Source organism: Phaseolus vulgaris, chromosome 7 (genome assembly GCF_051622355.1).
Source record: "Phaseolus vulgaris cultivar YP4 chromosome 7, ASM5162235v1, whole genome shotgun sequence".
In the NCBI taxonomy this organism is placed as follows: domain Eukaryota; kingdom Viridiplantae; phylum Streptophyta; class Magnoliopsida; order Fabales; family Fabaceae; genus Phaseolus; species Phaseolus vulgaris.
The window spans coordinates 57764444-57774733 of NC_143504.1; the positions used below are offsets into that span (position 1 = coordinate 57764444).

The 10290-nt window shown below is 30.8% G+C and overlaps 1 protein-coding gene across 1 annotated transcript; it reads left to right on the plus strand.

Moving 5' to 3' along the window:
- The first annotated feature begins 4505 nt into the window (after positions 1-4505).
- On the plus strand, positions 4506-8878 carry LOC137830640 (Protein phosphatase 2C family protein). The gene is made up of 4 exons (XM_068638095.1): positions 4506-5629; positions 7079-7443; positions 8058-8294; positions 8433-8878. Exons 1-4 carry the CDS (start codon positions 5326-5328, stop codon positions 8679-8681), a joined length of 1155 nt encoding a protein of 384 aa, XP_068494196.1. The 5' UTR covers positions 4506-5325; the 3' UTR covers positions 8682-8878.
- The last annotated feature ends 1412 nt before the right edge of the window (positions 8879-10290 follow it).

The window sequence follows — 10290 nt, forward strand, 5'->3', positions numbered from 1 at the left end:
CCAATCATTTTTAGTCATATATATACTTTTACATTTCTCTCCTGTGGTGGAGAAATCACAAAAGGATTACTAGATTACAAGAGATAAGATTTTGTTGAATTTTTTTTTTATTATTATTAACAATAAGGATTGAATAACAGGAACCACTGGTTCAACCCTTCTACATACCTATATAATATGAATCAAATTTCAGATCTCCCAAACCAACAAAATGAGAGAGACAAAAAATTCTAATTATAAAGATACTTTAATAAATTAATCTAATTATTTATTTTTAAGATACTTTAAGATACTCTAAAGATACTTTGGTTTGAAATTTTATTGGTATGAACTTTATATTAAATTTATAAGGATTACAAATAGTATCTTAATCATGTTTTTTTTTTTTTGAATAATTTGACTAAATAATGACATTTTAAGTTTTTTTTATGAAATTTGTGTGTTTGATAAAGTGTCAACAAAACATTTTATTGTCCAATACCAAAAAATAAGTATTCTTTAGAGTCCAATGAAAAAATATATTATTATTTAGATTAAATATGATATGATTTTTTTTTTATAGTGATTTCACATAACTCTAGGCTTTAGCTAACGTTGAAGATCGAACATTTATATTGGGCCGGGTCACCATAATTTTGGTTACCATTTTACGGTTTTGAAACTTTGACCCATGTTTGTCATTTTTTTTTAGTTTTTCCAAATCATGTAAATTTTGAATTTACAAAAGTTATTTATTTTTAAAATTTATAGGTACCCTTTTTTTATTTGGTTAAAATCATAAGAAATTTAAAGTTAGTTAACTTGCAACTTCTTAAACCTCACTTGAGAAATTAATAAATTTGTTTTTTTTCCCTTAAAACTAATACTTTTAATTGTTTTAATTTGAAAAAAAAATTGTTTGCATGATATAAAGATTTTACTTGTATATCTATAAATTACAATGAGAACTTATCTTGCTTTTGCATTCTTATCATTAAACATGTTATCACGTGTTCATTTTTCTTTCTAAGTATTTAGATGACATAGAAGATGTTTAGAAGAAAAAAAAACTAAAAAAATATATTAATTTTATTATAAATAAATTATTAAATAAAAACCAAAGTAAGAAATAATAAATTATTATATATTGACTAAATTGGATATTTTCATAAAAATTAAAAATTATTAGTATTTAAAATATTTTTTATTATTAATAAATTTTATAAACTATAAGTAGTTTAAATAAGAAAGGCAATTTCTCCCAAACCTAGAATTTTGGGAATTTTTCCACCATAAAGCTTATTCTCATAAAGCTTTGGGTTCATTGTATTAAGATTCCAATCTCCATGTGATCCCTTCATCAAAGGATTCTCATGCATAAAAGCTTCTTCCAAATTTTGATTCCAATGTGCAAGAAAGATGCATAAAAAAAATCCTCAAATGCAAAATGTGAAACCAGCAACACTTTCTCACTTCAAACACTCCATTTCCTCAAATCACTGTACAAGATTTTATTTCACAATTAAAAATAATATTTGATTAAACATATTTCAAAAATAATTTTTAATATTAATATTTTTATATGTGGTTAAACTCTAATGAATGTGAATTGAGAATATCTCGATATCATTTTTCATTAGCTTTTGAATGACACACTGATAGTATACTGACATTGTTTTAATTATAAAATAAGAGGACTAGTTTGGATTTTATATTAAATACTTTAACTTTTGGTTAATGATTTTCATCTTTTCTTTAACAAGTGTAATGCCATGTGTAAACTGCAAAGTAAGTGTAAATATGGTATTTATTATGATTTATTTTATTTATAGTATTATCTTAATCTTAATTATAAAAACATTAATTTTCTTTAAAATATCAAATTCTATTAAATTTATTCAATAATATTCTATAAAAATAACAGTAAAAGAAAATTATCAAATAAAAACAAAATTTTAAAAAAAATAATTATTACTAATTTAAAAACTATTTATCAATAATAGAAACTAATTTAGATACCAATAATTTATTTTTTTCCTAAAATAATATATAATTTAACCAGTATAACTATTAATTATTTATTTGTCTCTAAAATTAATTTTTATTTAATGATTGTCTAGTAGTGTGTCTTAAATATTTAATCCATTTAAAGTCTATCCTAACGAATGTTTATTGAAATTATCAAATCCCCAACTATAGGATCCTCCATAAATATATAGTCTAATGTATAAATTGGTAGATCTTGGCATGAAAGAGTAGGTTAAAAATTTCACATCAACTAAAAAAAGTACATTTCATGATATATGTACAAATCGGTAGGTCTCGTGACACAGTATGATGAAAATTTCACATCGACTATAAATAAGTACATTTCATGATATTTCATAATATATAAGTGGATAAATACATAACTAGTTTTACAAAATTGAATTAAACTGAAAATTCACCTCTTAATCCATAATAATGTAGTTTTGTAAAGTCAGAAAATTAAAAAAATACTTTAAAAAAGTGTTGTTTCCCAAAACATGATAAAAAAGTTGAGTTTGAATAGTGTGTAAAGAAAGTTTAGGCTATGGAGGGTAGAAATAGAGAGAATTAGAGAGGTAGGGGTAGGAGTGTTGAAATAGAAAAGATTGAGTTATGAAATAGGGCATAGAAAGCATGTGAGAGTGAAAAAGAAAGAGAGATGAAATGGTCCATGGCTCCTCCCTCCTAGGTACCAACCATAAACCTTTAATGCAACTGTATTCTATGAGTTAGGGAGTTTATTCACTTCACATGCCACATGACTCTTCCTCACTTTTCCCTTCCATCCAAACATGTTGCATAATTTATAACCCACAACCACTCCCTTTTTCTTTTCTTTTAACCTCATAACCCTAATTATCACTTTAAAAAAATATTAAATAGTATATAATTTAATTAATATAGTCATTAATTATGTGTGTATTTTTTATAATTCTATTTTTCTTAACCTTTTCATGGCACAAACTTGTGGCCAATGTTGATCCAATCTCACACCATGAGCTCAAATAATTTATGCAAAATATGCAATGATTGGACTAAAAAATTTAATGAGGCAAACCCTTTCGGCCTACCCATTTGACTAAGCAACAAAAACATAGCTAGAAACAAGCAACATACAAAATTCGGAAAATCTTTCTGTCTTTACAAACATGCCGTGAGGTTTTGAAATCTCTATGGTTCTTTAATTGGGCTGTTTCAACAAATAATATCACCAAAATTTTAAACCATAAACAACTTTTCTTCAGTTGACTACAAATTCTAATATACTTCACACTTCAACTTCTTCAACGCTCGTTACTGTCCACAAATTTATTTATTCAACTAATCAAATTACTCCACATTTCTTAAATATACTTTTCTTGTCAACTTCAAGAGGAGAAATAAATAAATAAAATATAATTTAATCTAAGAAAAATAATTAAATAACGAGTAATACTCCCACTGCAGTAAAATAAAAGCAATTCATATTATGTAACTGAATAGTGACATGATAATTTTAAGTTTTTTCATTTATAAAAGTATAAATGTAATTCACTAACCTTAGTTTCTTAAAAATATGAAATTAATATCAATTGTATAAGTATTTTTTTTTTTTGAGGATTTTCTTACCGCGAATAAAGTCAAACCCCAGTTGATACGTCTTTTGAAATATTTTAATATTAAATAAATAAAGTATTAAATAATTTGTACTGATAAATTATGGCGAGAGTAGTTTCAGTGGTTTTCATACTTTTTAAATGCGATAGATTTCTTCCCCTGGGAAGGGGATAATGAAAGAAATCTATTTTTTAAAATAAGATCTAAGTTTGTAAGGTATTTACAAGAGATTTTTTTTATCTTGATTTATTTAAATCATTTTCACAAAATTTAACGATTGTAATGAGTAATAATAATCTTAGTCATTCGATTTTCAAGAAATGAACGTTGAAGATAAAGAATAACTTTTATAGAGTTAGTATGAAATTGTCTTGATCCTTTTTTAAGTTTTTTGTAAAAAAAAATTGTTCACTTAATTTTGGAATTTACTGTTTTGAGTTTTCAAAATGATTACGCCTTAATATGTGCACAAAAATTAATTTAGGTAATTCTTTACATAGATAGACAGAAAAATAATTTAGGTAGTGTCTGGGGACTAGAAATGATATATTTCAAAAGAAAAAAAGAGAGAACATTTTCACAACCAAACTTTGAAATTTTAAAAAATATATAGATCAAAATTAGTATTTTTAATATGCTAAAATCTAAGTATGAAACAAATAATAAAGAATTTTTTTAGAGAAAAAATAAATAAGTAAAATGGTTTGCATATATGACAAGACTTTGGATCCTTCCCTAGTGAAGTAAGCACATGAATTGTGGCCATGCTAATATACTTTCACAAGGTTTATTTGACCAAATATTGAGACATTTAAATCATATTTAAATTTTACCCCTAATTCGTCCACATTCTAAATTCTAGATCTTATTTTATACCTTTTTATGTTTGTTTTTCTTTGATTATATTATCTATTTCATTTATTATATTTTCTTTCCCTTCTACCTACCTACCTGTGTCTACTCTCTGCCGTATAGAACCTGTTCATATGTGAAAAGAAAGAAAGAAACAATAAAAATAGAAAACATTTTCAATTTTCACAACAAATTCAACAAAAGGAAAGCTGATTCTCCATTTCTTCTTCTTCTTCTTCTCCATCTTCATCATCTCAAACCCAAGTCAAACACAAACAGAGCCATAATTCAACTTTTGCTTCAGACCCTTTCTTCTTCTTCACTCTTCCTCAGACAAAGTTCCCTTCTTTTCTCCCTTCTATCAATAACAATTACCCCACTTTCACTTACCCCACAATCCTGCTATCTCAAATCAACCCTTTCTCTCTCTCTCTCTCTCTCCAACACAAACAAACAAAACACCATTCATTATGTGCAACCCGCCAACACCATGTATTTAACCGTTCTCCTTCACCATTTCTGACTAAAACAACTCTCTTCTTCTCTTCCTTCTCTTCTTCACTCTCAAATTACCAGATCCTCTCCCATTTCAAGTTTTCTTTATCCAACACCCTCTCTCCTAATCCAACAATACTCAAAAGATTCTCTTCACATCATAATTCACACCCAATCTTCTAACTCTTCCTTTTTTTCGCTGCCCACCAATTCCTCCTTCCCAAGTTCCTATCTTTACCCCACCCCATCGCCGAAAACCTCGAGAATCACCCTCTGCCCCATCTGGGCACATCTCATTGTTCAATTTCCGCACCCCTCTCTCTGTGGGTTCTTCGTGTTCTTATTCTGGGGATCCGTGAGAGAGGGAAATGTGGGATGTTTTCGTGGCTGGCAAGGATAGTGTCGGCGTGCTTGAGACCGGTGAGGCGATATGCGCGTATGAGCAAGGATGACTTCGACGACGCCGCCGCTGCCGGCGACGCGCTCGTGTGGCACCGCGACCTCGAGAAGCACTCGCGCGGCGAGTTCTCCTTCGCCGTCGTGCAGGCCAACGAAGTCATCGAGGATCAAAGCCAGGTGGAGACAGGCGCCGACGGCGTCTTCGTCGGCGTCTACGACGGACACGGCGGAGCCGAAGCCTCGCGCTTCATCAACGATCACCTCTTCCATAATCTCATGAGTCAGTCTCCTTTTCCACCTTTCTCAATTCAACAGCTACAGTAGTAACAGTGAGCAAAAAAAATGTTTTAGGTTCTCTAATTTCAGTTCACCCTTCTTATCGATCAATTTAGCTTTTAAACTCTAATAAATTACGTAGATTTAGTACCCTTTTAAATTTCTTTATAGGTTTTAAACTTTAAAGGAGTAAATTTGATTTTTTTCCAAGTCTAAACTCCAAATTTATCAACTTGAAAATAAAGACCTTGAACTATGTTGAATTAAAAAATATGGAGACTAAAATTTGAGGAACTAGATTAATGGATGGTGATGTAATTCTAGTTTAATGAGTGATGTTGAGATCAAGTGATTTAATGCTCAATTGGAGAGTTTTGTAGCGTTTGATAGTTGATTATCACTCATGCAGGATGGGTTAGCGTGGAGGATATTTTTTATTTTATTTTTAAAAAAAAGGTTTTGGGTTTGTTTTGGGGCGATGTGTCGTTGATTGGGGGAGGGTTGATCAATGTTGATATTTTGGACCTTTTTGGTTGCTTGAGATTTTGGGTCTTTTGGTGTTATTTGGAAGGACCTTTAGTTTGGCTTATGTGTTTCTGGCTGGCCAGTTCAGTTGTTGGTTTGTAAGCTTTTTGCGGCTACCAAAATTCAAATTGCTTTCAGAAGAATAGATAGGAAAAGGAGGTGGGGTTCCTTTTTTTTTCTTTTTGGGTTTTCAGTGGTATTCTTTAGAAGGAAATCATTATTGAATTTGGGTGTATATATAGCACATATCCTAGAGTGGATAGAGTTTTTTTTTGTCTTAAAAGTTTGAACCTTTTTACTTATATCCTGTAGTTCTTCCTCAATTTAACTTGGTTTTGTGTAAGTGTTAATTTTCCTCTTTTATATCAGTCAATCATATGCCTTTGTTTTATCCTTTGAGTAAATACAATTTTATATTTATGGTTTGCTTTGTTGTGGGAGTAGTAACTTGGTAAGGGAGAAGATGGAAAATTTGTAATGAATATTACGTTACTCATACAATCAAGGCACTCACTCGACCAAGTAGACCCTTGCCATAGTGTGTCGTTTGAAATTAGTGTGATCTTTTGTAATTTGGAGTGCTAGGAGTAGGTAACATGATGTTTCTCTTCAAAACGTTTGGAAATTTGGCAGACGTAATATGATATGCAAATTATTGATTTACATGCTAATTCTGTATTGATATGGTTTATGAAATTCCATATTCTCAGTTTGTATTCTCTCATTTCTTCCTTTTCTTTTCACATATAAATTGATAGGGTTCAGGCTCATTTAGTTAAAATATGTAGATACTTTTACAGTCTCACAGTGATGCATATATTTTTATTAACCTTCCACTTTTTTCCCAATTCTTATTTATTTTGCGAATATGCTTGATACTGCATTGGTTCAGGAAGTTGTGTAAGTTTTATGCTGAATCTTATTGCAGGGGTTGCTCAAGAAAATGGTTCTATCTCTGAAGATATTATCAGGAATGCTGTTTCTGCTACTGAGGATGGGTTTCTGACTCTTGTTCGAAGGAGTTATGGAATAAAGCCATTGATAGCAGCAATGGGTTCCTGTTGCCTGGTTGGTGTTATCTGGAAAGGAACACTATATATTGCGAATCTCGGAGACTCTCGTGCTGTAATTGGTTCTATAGGTAGATCTAACAAGATCATCTCTGAACAGTTGACCATAGAGCACAATGCTTGCAAAGAGGAGGTTAGACGAGAACTCAGGTCTTTGCATCCAGAAGATTCACAAATTGTAGTTTTGAAGCAAGGAACCTGGCGCATTAAAGGCATCATCCAGGTTTTCTTATCTCGTTAGAAAGAATTTCTGTTAATAGTTTATGTTGTTGCTGCTGCCAATGTTATGTTTTTGCCTCTCTTTCTATGTATACTATTTTTTTCACTTGTGTCTAAAGTGTTGAGGCTTTATGGGAATTAGTTTTCTTATTGAGGAGTATATGGTTCTATATTTGGTTTTATACCCTTTTCTTCGTTTATACAAAATCATACTTTGCAAGAACTTGTTTACAGTTCTTTTATGACAAATACTTGTGCAAGTGTTTTGGTAGAACTTGTGAAAACATTTATGATCTGTCTATAAACTGCCTTTAGCTTATTTCAACAAGCCCTCTAGGCTAAGTTGTTAAAACACCTTACCACTTATATATAAATTATTTATCCTTATTTTCTATTTGATTATAGAAACAGCTTCTACACAAGCACATTTTACATAATATGATAAACAATTATTCAAAGTGCTGAATTAGCCTATTTACTCAAACAGGCGTTTTGCAGCTACTAAATTTTGATTCAGTTGCTAATCTTGCATTTGCTTGTGTAATGAGATGCCTACTGTGTTGGTTGTGGTTGCTCATTGTAACTTAAGTTTTCTTGTGCACCCACAATTGAGATCAGGTATCCAGATCTATAGGAGATGCATATTTGAAGCGGCCAGAGTTCTCATTCGACCCGTCATTCCCACGGTTCCATCTGCCGGAACCTATCCGCCGACCTGTGCTATCCGCAGAACCATCTGTTTGTTCAAGAGTTTTAAAACCTAATGACAAGTTCGTTATCTTTGCATCGGATGGACTTTGGGAGCACTTGACAAACCAGGAAGCTGCTGAGATTGTTCATAACAATCCACGAACAGTAAGATGTTTTTCTCATGTGCCCTTTTTCCTTCAACCACTCTTCCCTTGTGTATGAAAAGCCATTAAATTTTTTTCTTTGTATGCTGTTTAGATAAATGTTAGCAACACTCTCTAACACACTCTTAAACACCCCCAGGGGATTGCAAGAAGACTTCTTATGGCAGCTTTGAATGAGGCAGCAAGGAAAAGGGAAATGAGATATAAAGACCTTCAGAAGATTGGAAAGGGGATTAGGCGTTTCTTCCATGATGATATTACAGTGGTTGTTGTCTTCATTGACCATGAGTTGGGTGGCAAGAAGGTTACAGTTCCTGAGTTGTCCATCAAAGGGTTTATTGACACAGTTGGACCATCAAATTTTAGAAATTTGCGGGGATTGGAATGATCACAAACTTCCTTTCTGCTGCACTGTCCAAAAGGAAGCTAAAAGAAATTCAATACTTCTTTAGACATTTTTGCAGCATCTAATTGTTGTTTATCTTGAACATTTATTCTCACTTAACTTCTACGTTTTAAACTATACTTTGTCTATTGGAAACATGTTTGCTGCTGGTGATAAATAGGGAAACCATGCTTCTCTCATGTTTTTTTCTCTCTGGATTGTTGGTGGTTAACTTCGCAGTGTGATTGTTTTTATGCCCTTATACCTTGTTTGATCGAATAATGTCTATAGTCTAAAGTATAGTTTTAAGTGCGAGTTTGGATTAGATTCAGATTTCTATAATTAATTGAAGTTTACATTGAAAGTTAATACATCAAATGGTTGTTTCAATTTTTTTCAATTTTTTGATGTGATTTTGGAATAATGCTGATAACTCTCTACTATATTATACTTGTTTGTGTCCACAGCTTTGGAACCCCATCTGATAAATAGATTTGAAAGAATTTATAAAGTGACATTGCTTTTTGCACTTTTGGGATTGAGTTTTAACATACAGCTCCACTTCCAAACTATGGTTTTATTGTTTGATTAAGAGTAAGTTACATTTGCTTTTACGTTAACTTTTTTTTGACAAATCAGAGTTAAGCAATTTCTTGCATAATCACTACCTACAAATTAAATATGTTTTTCATTCTTAATTCAAACTTTAGACCGGATACTTGTAGTAAGAAAATTATTATAAGGATTTTTACCATTTTTTTTATGTGACAAGCATATAGATTAAGGTGTTAAAATATGACAAATTCTTCCTGCACCTTTATACTTTTTTTAATTTCAGCAATACCCTTTTGAATATGGTGGAGAGTGTGGAGTCTTCTTCTTTATTTTCAATTCGTGGTGGTTGCTTGTGGTAAACGTTAGTGGTTTATGTAAGTTTTGTGGTGTTTTTATTGGTGATGGATGTGTTTTCGCTCACTTATTGTATAATAAAAAAAAATATGGAGGTGCAAAAAGTGGAGTACAAAACTAAAAAAAAATATCTTCACATGGTAGAAGAAATTTTTTATTAAGAGTTCACAAATTGCTTCAGATTGTAACAAGAGTCTACTTCATGGAACCATTGGTAAACAACCATAGTTGTTTTCTTGATAGAATTTTGGTGATGTTACCTCAAGAAAAACTTCTATTTACAAGAGACTCAAGTCCTCGGATAAGTATGGATTTATCTTATGGAGTAAATTAAAACATGTTAAATGATGAAACTGTTATCTCAAATATTGCAACTGAAGAAAAAAATATAATGAAAGTGCTAAGACTCGAAGGGATATATGGGGGGTACAACTGAGATTATTTAAAATGTGAGATTATGCTTCATTTTTTAAAATTTAAAAAGAATAAAACTGACTTTTCACAATTAATATAGAGGCTACTTATCCGTAGTGGATGTTATAATGTTACAATAAAGTTCACGTTTGAAATTTGTTTATTACATGCAAAAACACATTGATAATTCATATAGTTTCCTTATTACAATTATTCACAAGATCTAAAGTTTGCACTAAGGAAACAAATTAATTAATTTTGCATTATAGTAAAAAAAGACATATTTAAC

Bases quoted from the DNA above. Each gene is read 5' to 3' on its own strand.
- LOC137830640 (XM_068638095.1), top strand. From the start codon at position 5,326: ATGTTTTCGTGGCTGGCAAGGATAGTGTCGGCGTGCTTGAGACCGGTG. The intron at 5,630-7,078 runs GTCAGTCTCCTT...ATCTTATTGCAG, and splicing joins CCTCTTCCATAATCTCATGA to GGGTTGCTCAAGAAAATGGT. The intron at 8,295-8,432 runs GTAAGATGTTTT...AAACACCCCCAG, and splicing joins TTCATAACAATCCACGAACA to GGGATTGCAAGAAGACTTCT.